Below are 18,170 nucleotides of genomic sequence, written 5' to 3' on the forward strand. Positions count from 1 at the left end.
AAATGCTTGGAATAAACATTCTGTTAATAAGATGATTAAGGGAAATTCTGCCAGATGATTATGCTTCTCAGCTCTCAGAAATTTATTTCAAAGCTTTTCCTTATGCTGCAGCATCATGTGTTTAAATGATAATTTCTGTTCCAGAAGGAAAGCTGCTCCATATCACTGGTGAGCAATATAAGGTAGCTTTGAAAACACCAAGTTTCACAAAGCTGTGAACAGAAATGGGCTGAAATCCTAATACCATCTGTCTAAATTCACCCTTGTTATCTTTCAGTTTGGTATAGATTTAACTACTCAGTGCCTGCAGAATGGATAATGGGTACATAAAAGAAATTTGCAAATTTCTCTACACCAATCCCCATTTCAAATCTTATCCACAATGTGGTTCTCTTATCTCCTAAATTTCTGCTCTATTGAATGGTCTGCACTTTTTCCCCATATGAAACTCCCACTATCGCAAATGAGTGTTCTATGCATGGAACAGAGGTTAGTATCATAATGAGTATTTATGTAGCCTCTAGAGCCCCCAGTCTGGATGGGGGCCCTATTTTGCTAGACACTGTGTTGACATATGCAATATCCACAGTGCAGGTTAGAGATGCAATTGTTTTCAGAAGCAAACATATTTGCATTAATTATTTTGTACTCTGTGATTCTTTTAACCACTTTTTCTTGGAAAAGTTCTTTCGAGTCCCTTTATTATGTCATTAGCACTGGATGGAATAAAATAATTGCAGTTGACCAACTCATGGAATAGTATGGAAGCTCAGAATACTTTAGTGGGTAAAATGTTAAGCCCAGGTAGCAAAGTATGGAAATACCTCTCTAGAATACGTGCTTAATACAGCTGCAAAATGTGTTCCTTTCCACTGAAGAAAATCAGAGTTGAAGACAAGTTGACCTCCAAAGGAATTTGTGGAAAGAGGATGCTAACAACTAAGGAAAAGTACAGGAACATTGCAATTATAGACAGATAACTATGAATTTATAAAGTGTTAATAACCAGTGGGTGGTATAATAGAAAAATAAGGATTTCCTACTCCTTCTGAAGGACTGGCATCACTAAACTACAAATTTGGTTGGGGAAAATAAAACACAGTCACAGTAGTTTCAATACATGGATAAGTTTAGATCAGTGTCAGTCCTTCTGAGGATCTCTTCATGTGTCAGTCCTTCCGAGGATCTCTTCATGTCAGCAGACACAACATGGAATTTGGTAACAGTACACCATTTTTCCATCTTGTGTAACATAGAGTTTAAGTAGCTTGTTATGCACTCTCTAATTTGTGCCAAGTTTCTTGCAATATCTAAGTGTCGTAGAGTACTGCAACACTATACCCATGTGTCAGGTTAGTATTGAATTACCCATGATCCTTTGAAACACCTACTCATGTGCAAGTAGCTCAGATTTGCCATCTGAACCCATTTCAATGAATTGTGACACATGTAAAAACTCCTTTTTAAATAATGATTGTTGTATTGATCGACTGATGAATTATTGATAAAAAAGCATGAGACAAAGGGTATTAAAATACTTTACCACTTCTCAAGTCTGGTGTATATACCAGATCTGACTTAGATGGGCTGATCATTGGATTTTTTCAGTCTTCTAAAATTAAAAACTTTGAAATGAAAGTCAAATATTTTCATGTAATTTCATGTAATTAATTTCAACAAACTTGATGTAATTAATGTGCCCTCTGAATCTTTAATGATTATTTATTTGCTGTACGTTGACAATGATCCCGATTCAGCAAAGGAATTAACACATGGGATTAGATTTGAGCATATACTTAAATCCCATTGAAATCAATTCTTAAAATTAAGCATAAAACTTTCTGAATCGGGACCAATATACTTGGTGTTGTATAAGACACATAAAAAAGGCACAGTCCTCGCATTGTCAAGCTTGTAGTAATATGGTATTGGGACTTTTAATTGAATTGCCATTCCTTAAGCACCTGCTCAATGCTGGAACAGATTTTTCTATGAAGTCTACTTTCTCTGCTATTCTTTCTGTCATGTGTCTAGATTACCTCTTTATGAGAAGGGCACCTTTCATGTGTATCCAAAAACAGATTCCACAACAACAAATCCTCAAAACTTGCTAAAGGAAATGAAAGCCCAATTCATCTTGCGCCATTCATCTCTATGGCTGATTGTTTCTTTGTACTATTGCTGATCTCCTCAGTAGAGTATGTCACGTGCCAACTTCCCTGTAGTCAAGTCACCCCTTAGCCTTCTCTTCATTAGACTCAAGAAGCGCAATCTATTTAATTTTTCACTATAAGGCTGGTTTTCTAATCCTTTAATTCTTATTGTGGCTCTTCTTTGAGCCCTCTCCAATATATCAACATCCTTCTTGAATTGTGGATGCCCAAACTGAACATACTGTTCCAGCAGTGGTCACACTAGTGTTAAATACAGTAGTAAAATAAACTCTGTACTCCTACTCGAGATTCTCCTATTTATACATCCAAGAATCACATTAGCTCTTTTGGCCATAGTGTCACACTGGAAGTTCATGTTCAGCTGATTATCCACCATGACCCCCATCTCATTTTCAGAGTCACTGCTTCCCAGGATAGAGTCTCCAATACTGTGAGTATGGCCTACTTGCTTTGTTCCTAGATGTAGATATTTACATTTAGGCATACTAAAAGGCAAGTGCTCTGTGTCAGTGACCTGTCCTCTTCATCATTTACCACTCCCCCAATTTTTGTCTCCTCTGCAAACTTTATCAGTGATGATTTTATGTTTTCTTCCGGATCATTAATAAAAATGTTAAATAGTGTAGGACCAAGATCTACTTATCAGCTGCTCCATTATCTTGTCCAGGATTGACATCAGACTGACAGACCTATAATTACCCAGGTCATACTAATTACCGATTATAAATATTGGCAGAACATTAGCTTTCTTTTTGTCTGTTGGAATTTCCCTGGTGTTCCAAAACTTATTGAAAATCAATATTAACAGTCCAACGAGCCCCTCATCTAGCTCTTTTAAAACTCTTAGATGCAAGTTTTCTGGATCTACTGATTTAAAAATGTCTAATGTTAGTAGCTGCTATTTAGCATTTTCCTGAGATACTAGTGGAAAGGAAAGACTATTATCATATGATATGACTACATCTGTTTTTTTCTCCCAAATGAAGAATAGAAATATTTATTAAACAATTCTGCATTTTCTGCATTATTATTGATAATTCTACCATTTCCATCTAGAAATGGACTAATACCAGTGTTAGGATTCTGAGTCTTCATAATATATTTTAAAACTCCTTCTTATTATCCTTAACTCTGCTGGCCATAGATTTCTCCATTTATCATTTTGCTTCTGTTACCAATTTTCTATAATTCCTAGTTTCTGATTAATATTTATTACCATCAACTTCTACTATCTTCCATTTGTTATATATATATATATATATATATATATATATATTATTTTTTATAGCTGCCTTCACTTTCCCTAGGTTGTTTTTTTTCCAAATTCAGCCTTCTTCCTTGATTTGTGGGATTGTGGCTTTTGGGGCATCTGGTAAAGTGTTCTTAAACAATTCCCAATAATCACTCACATGTTTCTGATTAAATTTGTCCTCCCAGCTGATGAGGCTCATAATTGTTTTCAGCTTTGAAAAACTGGCCCTTTTAAAGCGCCAAGTTTACGTACCATTGGTCTGAACTTTATTCTGTTTGTACATTTTAAATATAGTCAAGTCATGATCACTTGCATATAAGTTACCATTAATTTTTAGTTCTGTGATCAGTTCCTTTTTATCTGCCAAGACAAGGTCAAATATAGAATTCCCCTGTGTTGGATGCAACACTTTTTGAGTTAGGAAATTGTCGTGTATAATACTTAGAGACTTCAACATAGGATCTCTGCCTTTGCAATAAGTGTATATTAATGTTTTCATGTATTAAACCAGTTGCAAAGAAAAAACAACAGTATAATTAGAGTCCTATAAGAGATACCTTTAGGCAACCATTGTGTACACTAAAAATCATGAAACAATATGTTTTTAACTTTATGAATTAAAAATATTGTTAATAGTAACATAGATCTTGTATGCCACATTACGAACCAGGTCTTCCACTGTTGTAAATCAACATAGGTCTAGAGATTTCAGTGGAGTTATGTCAATTTACACCTTCTGAGGATCTAGGTCTATAATTTTAAAGATTTTATTACTAATATGCATTTCTTCTGAAAGATGTCCTATGGTGTGGAAAGCTATTGGTAATTTGCACTGATGGCACATATTGCTTTATTGAAATAAGCCAGGCATCATATTTGGGCATGGTTTCGATTAACCGATGAATAAGCATACATTTTTCTAGTGCAATTCCAAGGTGATTTTTTTTCAATTGTTTTTAAGGGCCTGACCCTGTTTAGTACTGACCACCTACAACACTCACTGAAGTCTGTGTGCCATATTAAATTCACAGCATCTAAAGAGTGATTTTAAATAGATCAGTGTGTCAAAACAAGACCCCAAGGAATGTGTTACTTTAAAAGCATTCATCAATGTAAGTATAGATCTCCCTTAATGGTGCTAAATTTTTATCTCGGCATGCCCTCCTCCAAGGCTTATGTCCAGATTTTCAAAGGCACCACATACTGCCCATTCCTATCAAGTCAATGTGAGATGAAGGCAATTGGACCTCAGAAAATTAGGTAATTAGCCACATTGTGGACATGTAAGTGGCTAAGAAAATGAGACTATGAAGGCAGAATGTAGATAGTTGTGCAGGTTAGAGTTATCAGGCAAATATTATTTATTATTTGACTTTCCATAACTAATTAGTTATGCAGCTGATTACTTTTTCAGTCTGCTGACAGTTTCCTAACTCTCAGTTGGGTGATTTTATTCTCCAGTGTTATCTATGTCATCACGGGCATCTCTCTCACACAGTGGGGATTATTCTTTATTTCACGTATTGGATTATCTGATAACACTTGCTCCAAGTGTCTGTTTGATTTAGCATTGAGTATATTCAGAAAACTTAGAACTTGCAGATAACAGACCCCACATTCCAGAGCAATCCCCCAGCTGTTGGAAGGAGCAGACAGTATCATAGGATGCTCCACTGACACATATTTAAAGTGTGTGTTTGTGTATGTATGTCTAGGTATGTCTACACTGCAATTAAACACCTGTGGCTGGCCAAGGTCACCGGACCCTGGCTCATGGGGCTTGGGCTGCAAGGCTGTGAAATTGCTGTGTAGGCGTTTGGTCTCAATATGTTTTTTCTGTAATGCTTTTTACCTTAAGAATAAAGTAGGCTTGACTATGAAGTGCTATGTGATAATTTATAACTGTAGCAATTTTACCTTTAACTGTCTCTGAATTAAAAACAAACAAGTATCCTTGGGCACCCTGGCTGTGCTGGGAAATGCAGTGAAGGCAGGGAACTGTGTATCATGGAAATACACTGATCAAAAGAGAGAGAAACTCATGTTCCAGCCACGAGAGGCAAAAGCAAGGGAGCTGGAAGCCTGAGGGTGGGTGCCCTTGCTGGATCACTGAGGGGGAATACAGGTGCAATTGCCCTGAACTGTGACACCTGCAAAAATGTGTTTATAGTAAAAGGCATGACCCTGTGTGAAGGGAGACGTAGTCACACTGACAAAGACTAGACTAATGAGCTCCTCTGGATCTGTTCAACACCAATGAGGCGCTCCTGCAAGTTTTGTTCTGACTGGAGGGGGTGGAGAGGAACTTATAAGAGAGAACCTGCCACAGCAAGAGGTGGTGAAAAGGAAAGGGACTACCCCACCGCAGACAGCAGAGACTGGCCTGCCGAGAGGGAGACAACGGCAGGCCTCACTGCTCCCAAAGATGCATGACTTCAAAACAGTATGCCCCAAGAGGAGGGGCTCGAGATAGACCCCATTTTAAACTTAAACCAAAGGGCTGAATCAGGAAGACTGTCTGATATCCAGGTCACCCTTCCTGCTCTTTGTTTTCCTATAGACTCCCCTCTCTTGTAAGAGAAGGAAGAGGCAAGAGGATGTTTGTTTGGGTTTGTTTGTTTGTTTGTTTGTTGGAAGAACTCCCCCCCTCCACATGGCTGTTCACTGGCAGGGGGACAAAGACATTATACATGTATGGAAGTGAGAAGTGGGGTCTGGAGGGGACCTGAGGGAGCCCCTACCCCCTCCCCCCCATTTGTATTTACTATGCACCCTTCTCTAACTGTACCCCTCTCCCACACCTCCAGCAACAAGATGGGTTCAAAAGACACTTATAGATACAATTGAACCCTCCTGTCCCTTATACTTCCACAGTGACTTATTTATACATTGGAAACTGTTTGCCATATAGTAAGAGGGTTGTTGGTGTATTCACTGGAGCTCTTTTAGAGATTATGGGGAAGGTTAGAAGGCTATTCAAAAATCCAGTCTACCTGTGACTGTTCCTGTTGTTACAAATTAGATTGATTAGCTCATTTGCTATTCCCAGTGATGCTGGGGAGTCCTCCAGCTGTCTGACTTGTGTGATACTAACACAGATCTTGTAAGATAATGTCTTCTGCTTCGATCTAGCCATAGCTAAATCTCAGGTTGGGTATCTACACAGTATTCCTGCTGCTCTTCTTCCCAAATAGCATATACATAGCTTCAGTGACCACTGATTTACATCAGGTGCAGATCTGGCCCGTAATTCATAAACATTGCTTTGATCCCCACTGCAGTGTAAATGCCCTGTTGCAATTTAGGGGTTGCTTGTTTATGTAAAGGGCACAGCAGACATCCAGTTCTGAATTGTTAATGGAATCATGACGGAATATTAAAAGCTCCATGGTTTATGTACGATTTATTATTTAGTAATTTTAACAAAGGCAGGGTGTTAAATGCCCCCAACAAACAACTATTTCACCCTTTGAAAAAATACTGGTTTTTTAAAATGTGGACAAGAATAGGTTCTACCCAAAGACCGTTCAATAATTTTGCAATGAGATTAAGCCTTTTAAAATAAAAACCCTTTCAAGATATTTATTGCTGAGATGTACACTTTTAATTTCTAAGTCAAATTACTCATATTTATGATTGCTCACAGAAGATAAGCCTGCCATGATGCAGTAGGATACCTGTGGAATGGAAAACAGATCCATACATAATCAGCTAAAATTTGATTTAAAAAAAGTAATTTTGCATTGTTCCTGTATTCTATTTTCAAATTAAGATTGATGTTCTTTTCCTTTTTCATTGTATACAGATAAAATATAGAAGATTATTACATCTCACTTTAGACTTGCAGAAAAAATATAAAATATCACTTTAGGTAATAAATATTATATGGCAACCTCAAATTGAATAAATAATGTCTGGCTAATTCAGTAGTCTTAAACCATGAGCTGCAGGGTAAGCACTAGTTAATCAACCAAGGTGCAGCATTATGTGATGGGAATCTCCAGAGACTCAGTTTAACCCTGAGGGGATGGGAATTAATTCTAATCATGATCCACTAAAGCACTTCAGCATGTGCTTATCTTTAAGCACCAGGAATACACCACTCTTCCTCAGCTTGTAATTTTTCATACTTTAGGTGCTTAAATATTACATAGTCCTGCAGATGATGAAAGCTAATAGAACAAAGAATGTCTCATTTGATAAATTTCACAGTTAATATTTACCACAGGGGAATTCCAACCTATTACAGAGTGCAGCAGGTTACTTATCAAATGACGGGGGGACATTTATATGTTAATACCAGTGATCCATGAAATCATAAACTTTGGACTCATCCCCATATAGTAAACTGCCTGAGCATTTGCCTGCATCTGTGAACACTGCAGGAAAGACAATTTTGGATAGAAAATGGGTATATTAATTTTTTTTTGTGAAAGGTGTATGTTAAAAACATTCCACTCAATAGACTTCTCAAGAATTTTATATGAGAGTCATGAGGTTATAACTTTTGTCTCTTGTATTTGAGCACTTCTAAATTAGATTATGTTAATAACCCACTGCTGATTACCTGAAGGCAAATTATACCCATTAAACAACATTTCTGGAATGTAATTTGTTGTTTTGCACATACAGGGTCAAAATATTTCTTGAACATTTAATTTCAGATTTTTACACTAATAACATGTAATGTCATAATTTTATTTTTCAGAAGCCAGTAGCAACTAGAGATGCATCAGACCTAGCAGCCATTTTTCCATCCCCATGTGGTGGATTTTCACATGGACATTTTCTGGTCTACTATTAAATGTCCTAAGTGAGCAGTCTTCTACTGCTTCTTTTGGGAGATTATATTCCAATTTCCACAACATAAGAGCCACACTGTTAGAAATGTTTCTTTTGCTCAACGGCATTACTTATACTTTCTTGGACCATGCTAAAAAATTATCTCCTTTTTTGTTTATTTCTTCAATATTTGTACATGCCCATGGTCATCATATTACCTCTATTCATTGCTTTGCCAAGCTACACCTGGTTCATAAATTAATAGCCTTTATGGCCAGAAAGGACTATCATGATAATCTCATCTAACCTCTTGCCTAGCACGGGTCATAGAACTTCACTTTATAATTCCAGCATCAAGCTGACCTTCCTATGCAACCTAACTAGGGTGACCATATTTCCCTATGCTGAATACGGGACACCTCGTGTGTGTGTGTGGGGGGAGGGGAACTGGACAGGGGACACACCCACGAGGTGACATACACATACACCCCTACTCCCCTCCACACATGGGGGGGTGACACACAAACACCCCTACTCCCTCCCCACACACACACTAGGAGGGGTGACACACAGACACACACTTCTATGCCTCAGTCACACATGGGGGGTGACCAACCGTCCGACCCTCTCTGCCCGCCTGGGCCCTGGCAGTGAGCCACCGCTCCCAGTACCTAGCGACTCATTTTCCTGGTCTCTCCACCTGGTGGCCGCTGCCTGCCTGCACTCACCAGCCACCATAATTCGCAGCGCACAGCCAGTGCCTGCTAGAGATGGGTCGAGGGTGGGACCCTGCTGGCTGAGCCAGGATCAGCCCTGGAGCCAGCACATGGTGGTGGCTGCACTGATGGACTGGCAGAGAGAGTGGCACAGCCCCACACGCTGCAGCCCTGTCCTGCCACCAGCCTGGCACACCCACCCCCATTGGCCACTGGACCTCCCCCCCACTCACTGCTGGTGGGTGGGTAGCTGGCGAGCAGGGATCCAGCCTCCAAGATACTCCTATAGCACCCTGACCATCACCTTATGAGCCCTTCTGAGTGTGGGCCTTATGCTTTGGCACCACTGTAAACCCAATACTGATCAGGAGGCAGAAAATATGGGACATTTTGCCACTTTTTAAGAAAAAGTTGGGACATCTATGAAAGTCTTAAATATGGGACTGTCCCATTAAAAATGGGATGTATGGTCACCCTAACTAACCCTGATTCACTCAGGTGTGCCACCTTCTACTTCTACAAGTACAATTGGGCCCATGTGGTTAGGAACAATTAAATGTATCTGGTATACAGCCTAAAATAGCAGTGGCAATTTTTCCCTATTTTATCACTAGACAAGTAATGGATTTTTCATGGATTGAAAGTATTGACCAGCATTGTTTAGTTTGTGAGACTAAATGAGATCACAGCCTTGATGGCATGGCTGCAGCCAACCATAAATCCCATATAAATAACTTTGTCATAGAAAAGAGATTCCATTTATTGCTGAAATAAGACTTGAGTTCACAAGTGCATTTCAACATCAAAGGGCAAATGCTGATGGGAATATAAAAATTTCTATGTAAGTATTGAACTTAAATAGAGTATTTTAAAGAAAAGCATTTGCTGAGGGCAGAAGTCTTCAGAGAGCAGATGATGACTTCAACTCCATTTCTTGTGTGTTCCACCAGCCACAAAGTCTAATGCACAAGATTTATTATTTTGAAATCGTGACATATGTTTTGAAAATAATACAAAAGGTGATTTTGTAAAACTGGGATTTTACATTTGGTTTTACAAATCATCAATTAGTAACTTCTCTTTCCCGCTGGATATCACAGAATTTAAAGTAGCTTTTATCACCTCAATTTAGCATCTGGTATGTGATCTCTGATCACACTTCAAGCTTCTGTGATTTTTCATGTCTGTGATAATGCATTTCATCAAAGTCCTCCTCCACTGCTATTATCTATCCTGATGAAAAATGTTGAAAGAATGTGTCCCATATTTAAAGAAATGAGAAGAGCTTTCGGTCACATGGAACATTATTTTATCTGTTTTCTATTAATCAAAAGTAAAAATTGTAGCTTCTAAACCCAAGATATTTTTTTCTTTTTACACATATGGCATGAGCTATTTACATCTGGAAGGTCTGTATGTGATGATCTGCACAGAAGCACAACTTTAGCACTGTCAAGCAGTCCCTGGTTCACTAGCTTAAGTATAGTTATAAAAGATGAAAATCATGTTTCATATTGTAATAAGTAGACATATGAACATGTCCTCTTAAAGAACATCGTTTTCTATGCCAAAAGATAAATATTTTGTCTTTTAATTTGTGGATCTAAAAACATCATAAAAATACTACTAAAGTGGATTCAATTACATTTTTAGCGCCTAGGCTCCCTTGGATACATACACATTTTCTGTTAACACTAATGGGAGTTATACATGCATATCAAGGGGAAATGGACCCATTGCTCATGTTCGCATTATCATATTAGTTGGACTTCAGTTTATGCACAGTAGGGACTAAAATCTAAGGTAATATAATATTAATGTAGGTTTCATATCAGAAGAGATAAGTGATACACAACAAATGTGCGGATGTAGCAAATAGAAACCCATTTTTAAAGGAGTCTTCAAAAAAAATCAGGATAAACCATTTAAAGGGGATTGTATTACAGACTGGAATTTTTTAGGTACTCTAGTTGACAGTGACAATTTAAAAGATTAATAGCCCACCACTATACGATCATGCAGTATTCCAAATATGTCTATTCCATATAGAGATGCTCCAGCAACACAGGCATAACCTTGTTGATTACCAAACACTATATGTTTACAGACACGTGCATCTGACACTTCTCACTTTCCCTAGGGAGTGATAACATGTTAAAGAAATGTGGGTGTTAAAGCAAAATGTCAGGTGAGTGGAATAGAAAGCAAAAATCCTTAAATTGCCCATTTTAGTGTTGATTGACTCAGTGCTTTATTTGGAAGTTAGAAAAGAATGGAAGACATGCTGGTGAAAAACTTGCATGTACAGTAGTAAAGGTGATTTCTCTGTCTAATGGCATCTTCATCAGGCTTCCTATAGTCAAAGCTGGTCAAATTATTAAGTATGAAAATAATAATTGAAAATATAGTTCCTGTTTGCTGTTGTAGTTTGAGCCTTATTTCTACTAATGTATTTGTTGTTCACATCTATCCATTGGATAGTTCAGATGAACAAATATCAGCTTATGGTTTGTTCTCAAGGTGAGTATTGGCCATTCACTATTAAATCACATGGTAAATAATAATAGGATAACTTAAACAGTGTAAAATTCAAGTGATTAGTGAATAACACATAGTATACTTGTGTAAATGTGAACATTATTGTTTGCTTGAGGAATTTCTCCCATCATTCACACAAACCAAACCCTTTCATGGGGTGCTCCTGAATAGTGAATAATAAAGGAACAAAACATGATCCAATTGAACAGGAGTTTCAAAAAGTGATCACAAACATTGTTTTGCAATATTCACCTTGCTCTGATAGCTAGGAGTCTGTTGACATTAATACGGGGCTATATCTTGGCCCCTGCTACATTCCCTTTCCCTCATTTTGGCAACACACAGAGAATGGAAAGCTACCCTGTCATAAGTTGGTATAAAGGAATCCCTGGATGGCACAGAAAACTATCTTCTTCTGCCCACAATGTGTAGTGATTGCTAAAGGAACACTTTATGAAAGCTATATGCAAATAATTGAAACAAAATGTGACAGTACAAGCACTCGAAAATCTATAACATTGTTCCTTGGTTTTGCAGACTAATAAACCTCTGCTTGTTGTGCAAGACAGCTGACTTCTTATGTGCATCTCTCTACATGAAGCTCTTAACTGTGGTTGTTCCAGAGGTGTAGGAAAGAGAAGAAGTGGGAACTTCTGGAGTACATTGTGTGACAGACAGTTCCCTGCAATGCTCTGAATGAACTTTGTTGATTTTTGTGCATACAAAGAAAAAAAAAATCCCTTGTATTGATGTATTCAAATGGGCTTTCCACATGTGCATGGATAGCCCCTATGGAATATGCATGCACAAATATAGGATTTTAGGCATGAAGGATTCTCCACACCCAAGGTTGCCTTCATCGCAGTTGAAGTATGCTACATTTAACATGTTGTGGGAGAGCAGGCTATAGTTACTTCGCATGGCCATGGAGAGCCCAGCTTAAGGCAGAAGGGTGGCCTTTCATTTTTCTGCTATCTGTGCTGACTGCAGCATGGAGCCTTCAGGGAGCAAGGGGAGGTGATGTTGGCTGGTAGGGAAGTGAAGGGACAGGTTTGGGGTACGGGCAATAGAGGAATAGACTGGGAGAGTTGGGACTGGAAAGGGACAAAATTTCAGAGGCCCATAAGCATAGGAGCAGAATAAGAGGTTGCCCAAGGTTCTCCTAACAATCTTACTGTATGCTTTGGTTTCTATGATGGTAACAGCAAGAGGCCCCTGCTATGATCAGAGACCCATTGTGCTATGTACTATAAAAACATAGGAAGAACAGTCCCAGCCCTGAGAAGAGCTTACAATCAAATTTGATGAGTGAGAAAGGAAGGATTATTATTTTACAGTGAACTGAGACACCAAGAGCGTTGGCCAAGGGTGCACAGAACTGGCAGAACTTGGAACCCAGATCTCCCAAGTACTCGTCCAGTGTCTTAACCACTAATACATTGGGGGTGGCTGCCCCTTGTTCCCTCCAACTCCCCCTGGCTTCTGATGTCATCAGGCAATAGGTTCCTGCTTCCCGCACCCCTGTTGTTACTGATAGGGACACCTGGAAGGGAAATCTGTGACTTTTTTCACTGTTGAGTAATGTCATGTATGGAGATGCACAACATTTAGCAGCTGTGAATTGCAGGCAGAAGTTTAGTCTGTTTTACAAAGTGCATCCTATGATGTTTGGGTGCTTTTGCTGACATTCCCCAGCTGTGCACTTTGGGGATAGTAGGTAGGGTGTTTCTGGTAAACTTTCACTAGACGTTTACTCACCTTCAGAGTGAACTTTGTCCATTTGGCATTTACTTGACCATGGACCATCTCTGAGTTACAGCAGATTGGCTAGGACAGTCTAGTTGGGGGTGCTCATCCAAGGCAGTTTGATTTAACATATGGATTTGCATTTAACATATGGATTGATTTGCATTTAACATATGGATTGTATGCAGATGATACATGGATGGATGGGATTCCCGGTAAAATAAATACATAAGAAAAATTAAATCAATAAACTGAGCCTATAGTTCTTTTTTTTGTTTTATTTTTGTATTGGAGCTGGAGAATGAATTTTTAAAAGCTGTTTAGGAAGATGGAAGGATATTTCCTCAACAACAACAAAATCACCCTTTCACTACTTGTCCTCCACTGCATCTGCTGTGTTGCTATCATCCATTAATAACTGAATGACTGAAATCAATGTTGAGTTGATACAGCACATGTGCTTGGAATATTTAGCAGGAGTTAAGATAAGTCAAGTTTTGTATGTAAGTTTTAATGTATTTCTATTCCTCTGTAGTGACACACATTAGAAAAGATCCAAGGAAATTAATGTATTTCTAAACACTGAGGAAAACCTTCATGCTGACAGACAGAATATGCAGAAAAATTGAATGAAGGTAAGTGCTGTTGTATATAGAAACGTTCCCTGAATCTCTCTTTCTGTCAGAGTGCACGTGTGCATCCCCATAATGTCAGGGAGACTTGTGCATACGCATTGACTTGAGAAGAAATCCCCTTTCTTTTAATCTAGCTCTTTAGTTACTGTTCCACTGATAAATGATTGAGAGCTCATTCACCTGCACTTCTGACATTGTATGAAATTGAACTCTAATGCAGATTTTCTTAGACATTCTAATTGCTTGCTCTGATGTGCTGCCCATGGGGAAGTGTTTATGTCATGTAACAGCATCTGCCTGGGCAAGGATTTTCTCATTTGCAAACTTTTTCTGGAATAGCTTTGGCTTTTTTAACATACACATAGGAAGCTTCAAAAGCAGACTTCTGCCATTTACAGTCATCTTAATGATGCTTATGGAACTATAAATGTCCCATGAACATTACAAGAGGAATTTTCTAGACCATTGAAGCTTACATATTGATTTTTGTATTGCTCTGGATATTATATCATAGGGTTTGAAATCAGCTTGATGAAAAATAATATTAGAAATTTCATTTACTAGCACAAGGGATAGAGGGGACCCAGCTTTTCACGCCTTTGGATTTGCATAATTGGAAGTAGCTATGCTCACAGGGTATTCATTAGCATTGCAGCGTTAAAATTCATTGTAGGTGGAGACAGCCTGCTAAAAATAAAGTGGGAATATCCACACTGGTAAGCAAGATGTTCTCCTTTAGATGATTGGATACTGTGCTCAGATATATTCATTGACATTGTTTCACAAGTAGTCCTGTTATCTTAAGCAGCAGATACAAATATAAGGAAGGTAGCCACATTTAATCGAAGGCACGTCAGTGTTTCTTTGTAGAGTAATGAAAGGAATGTGTGCAATAGCTTTTTCTTGGGCACACCCTGGAAATTGACACACATCTTTCAGTGAGTTGCAAATAATTTTCTTTTTTTAACACCTTCTTAATGTTATTAATTCTGTGAAGAAAAAACTGCAACATAATCTTTTAGAAAAACTTTCTTCATTTATACATTTTGCTGCTATAAAATTATATAAATATGTTAATGTTTATCAACAAACTGTAAGATAATTGTATTTAATCCATACTATGAGCTTAAACAGGTAGGAGAGATGTGAATATTGATGTTTTCTTATTTCCTCACAAAGCTAGGATTTAGTCTTTTTTTTTCTTTTAAAAAATCAAAACCTTACTAGAATATAATTATTTTGTTGAATCTTTTGTAAGTGCACTAATTTAATGTTTTTCTTAATTGAAAATATTTCCATGTGTTCACATATGTGGGGGTTTGGCTATACAGATTTTTTTCATTTAAAGTCTCTTTAGTTTACTGCTTGATTATGCATGCCATGAGAATAGCTCACTAGACATCTCTTTGTTATGAGGCAAACTTTAGTAGATTGCTGAATTACTAGGAATTCAATATTTTTAAAACATCTTTAATAAAGTAGTACATAAAATGTATTTTATTTCCTCAGTTTTCTAAGGAAACTAACTTTTGCATAGAAAAAAATAGCATTCATGCATGCATTTAATTTTTACATGTCCTTTTAATGAAGGTAGTTTACAAACAATACTTGTTTTTCTCAAGCCATTAGACTCTGTGTCCACTTCCTGACCTATAATATTGTATATCCCACTTAAGGGTTAATTGTAATTTTATGGGAGTAAAAATTGAAAAGCTGGTGAGGAATTGTGAATACTTTAGATACAGCACAAATCCCTCCATAGTTACCTCAGCGCTGCTAGTACTTTCAGCGTACACAACGGAGTGTTGTGTACTCTGCTGCTCTTATCCCAGATATCTTATCCCAGATCTCTTATCTGCATAATAGGAGAGTTCTGTATCTTCAGTATAATCAGTGGAGAAGCTGATTACAATTGCAAGACTAACATATATTTTCCTCGCTCTTCTCATCATAGATGCCTTTACTGAGACTTTTGAGGAAGGAAAGCAACTAGGAGAGGATTGTGCTCAGCTTCCCAGCTGAATTTTCAAACTGCATGGACTGAGGTTCTCAAACACATAGGATGAAATCCTGACTCCATTGAAATCATTGGCAAAACTCCTCTCGACTTCAGTGGGGCCAGAATTTCACATGTAGCATCTCTGACCTAACACTCAATGCAAGTGGATTTGCAGTTCAGTGTACAAATTACACACCACTCTACTAAACAATGACTATATCATAGATATGCCCTATGCAATATGAAAAGTCAGGAAGTAGGAGTTAGGTGCCTAAATACCTTTAAAAATCTAGCCCTTAGGTCATAGTGTAATCTTAGGTTCTATGGATGGTGGGCCATGTGTGGTGTAATGTATTGCATCAACTACAGTATTTAGGCACAACAGGATTGCTATGGAGGGAATGTCAGCCTTGACTTTGAATTTCCTTGTTTGCATCAGTCTGTTTCACAATCTTAACTGTTACCTAAATCATTTTCTTAAGGAAGTCAGTGCCTGATATTATCTCCATGTGGATACTGATACTAAGGATTCTAAAATTGACTCCACTACTATTCATTCTAGAGACCAAGAATCACTTTGAAACAGATACAAATTAAGAAAAGTGAGGGGTTTCTGTCTCATAGTCCTGTATTTGACCATGATATTTAATACTTTTAAAGCAAAGTACTTCAATGAAATACTTGGCTAATTCATTCCTCCATTTTTATCTGGGTTTGTGAACTGTTCTGTAAAAAATATATATGACAAAAGAAGGCCCAGTTCTTTCTGTCCGTCCCATTAAGGGGAAAGCATTCTGCCTTGTTTCATTTAAATTTGTAGTGTTTCAGGAGTATTCAAAGTACTACAAATATTTTATTTATATTATATATACAAACATATAATATGGTGTCTGGGTTAGGAACAACAAAGTTGTTTTAAGACATGATTAATTTTTTCCACACTGATTCATTATCTATAAACATATTTGATAACCATGTGACTTGTGAGTGTAGTATCTTGTATTTCCATGTACTGGATATCGGTGTAAACAACTGGTAGAAATGCTGCGATTCTATTACAGTAGCGTTCATTATCACAATCACAAAAGGACTGTTCAGGCTGCTCTTGAAGAATTTGTTATTCATTAAGCAATGCACAGCTGATCCTCTGCACAAAGGTAAAATTCAGATCCTTAAAGTAAGATTCTAACTTTCAAAATTCCAAAATTTGGGGTTTTAATCTTTTGGCCTCCCTCTAATCCCAAAGTTTGGTTGTTTCATATCCAGGTTAAGCACAGAATACAGATAAGGTCCAGCCCTTAAATTAGCACCCAAATCTAAATTCTAAACCATCTGCTCTGCAAACTTTGGGTGGTTTCTTAAGCATTGATTTGGACTCATCTCTAATTCAAAGGCACCTGGGAGCCTGGTACGAAGAATTCAATAACAATAATAGGTACAATAGTTGAGAACCTGTTGGTGCAAAATGATCATTTCTGCTGGATAGCTCCCAAAAGTGGTTAAAAGTATAGAAATAATAAGTGCAATATTACTGAAGCACTTAAGCAATTCTGTTCATATGGCTACTGTCAAACATTCATTGCTATTTTATTTTCCAAAGTGTTTTTTTTTTTTTGGTGTATGTGTTAAGGAGTGTCAAATCTGTGAAACTGACTGTGATATAGTTGCCTTTGGGTACAGTCCAAGATGCTGTGTTAGTTAATATGATGCTGCCAGTTTGTATGGTAACCAGAGACCTGTAACATGCATGCTTGTGTGATTGTATTTTGTTCTCCTTGTAGATGGAGGAGATAAAATTTAAAGACAGAGCAGTCTACGTGCTGGAAAGAGAGTTAGGGGTTCAAGCCGGGCATGCTCAGAGACTTCAGCTCCAAAAGGAGGCTTTAGATGAACAACTTTCCCAGATCAAAGAGTCTGATCGGCATCTGAGCAGCCCCAAACGGGAACTTCCTTATGCAAGTGGTGCAGGAGACGCTTCAGATCATTCAGGAAGCCCTGTAAGCACTTTCACGTGGTTTCACCTACACAAACAAATAAACAAACAAACAAACAAAATATGACAAAATCTTGATGAGTGCACATTCAAGCAACAGCTTTCCCATAGCAGTACAGAGCAAATCAAGGAGATTTCCTTTAATGCTGCAATTCAATAGCAGGATCTTTAAGACTAAAATCAAATCTGATCATGGGAGAGCTTTTGCAATTTTGGTTTGGTTTGGTTTGGTTTGGTTTGGTTTTTGTTAGCAAGGTGAAATTTTCAATTTTTTTTTTTATTTTTAAAGGTATCATACTTCAAACACCTGCCTTAATTTGACAGTTTGACAAATC

The 18,170-nt window shown here is 37.7% G+C and overlaps 1 protein-coding gene across 1 annotated transcript in view; it reads left to right on the top strand.

The window, feature by feature from the left end:
- The window catches only part of JAKMIP3 (Janus kinase and microtubule interacting protein 3), a 106,612-nt gene that overhangs the window by 44,759 nt on the left and 43,683 nt on the right, over window positions 1–18,170 (top strand). The window contains exon 4 of the mRNA XM_067533472.1: window positions 17,624–17,839. Coding sequence (XP_067389573.1) covers window positions 17,624–17,839 — 216 coding nt within the window. The remainder of the gene's footprint in view (window positions 1–17,623; window positions 17,840–18,170) is intronic.

This window comes from Emydura macquarii, unplaced genomic scaffold (assembly GCF_026122565.2).
Source record: "Emydura macquarii macquarii isolate MOO-44397 ecotype Brisbane River unplaced genomic scaffold, CSIRO-AGI_Emac_v2 contig_3343, whole genome shotgun sequence".
Taxonomy (NCBI): Eukaryota; Metazoa; Chordata; order Testudines; family Chelidae; genus Emydura; species Emydura macquarii.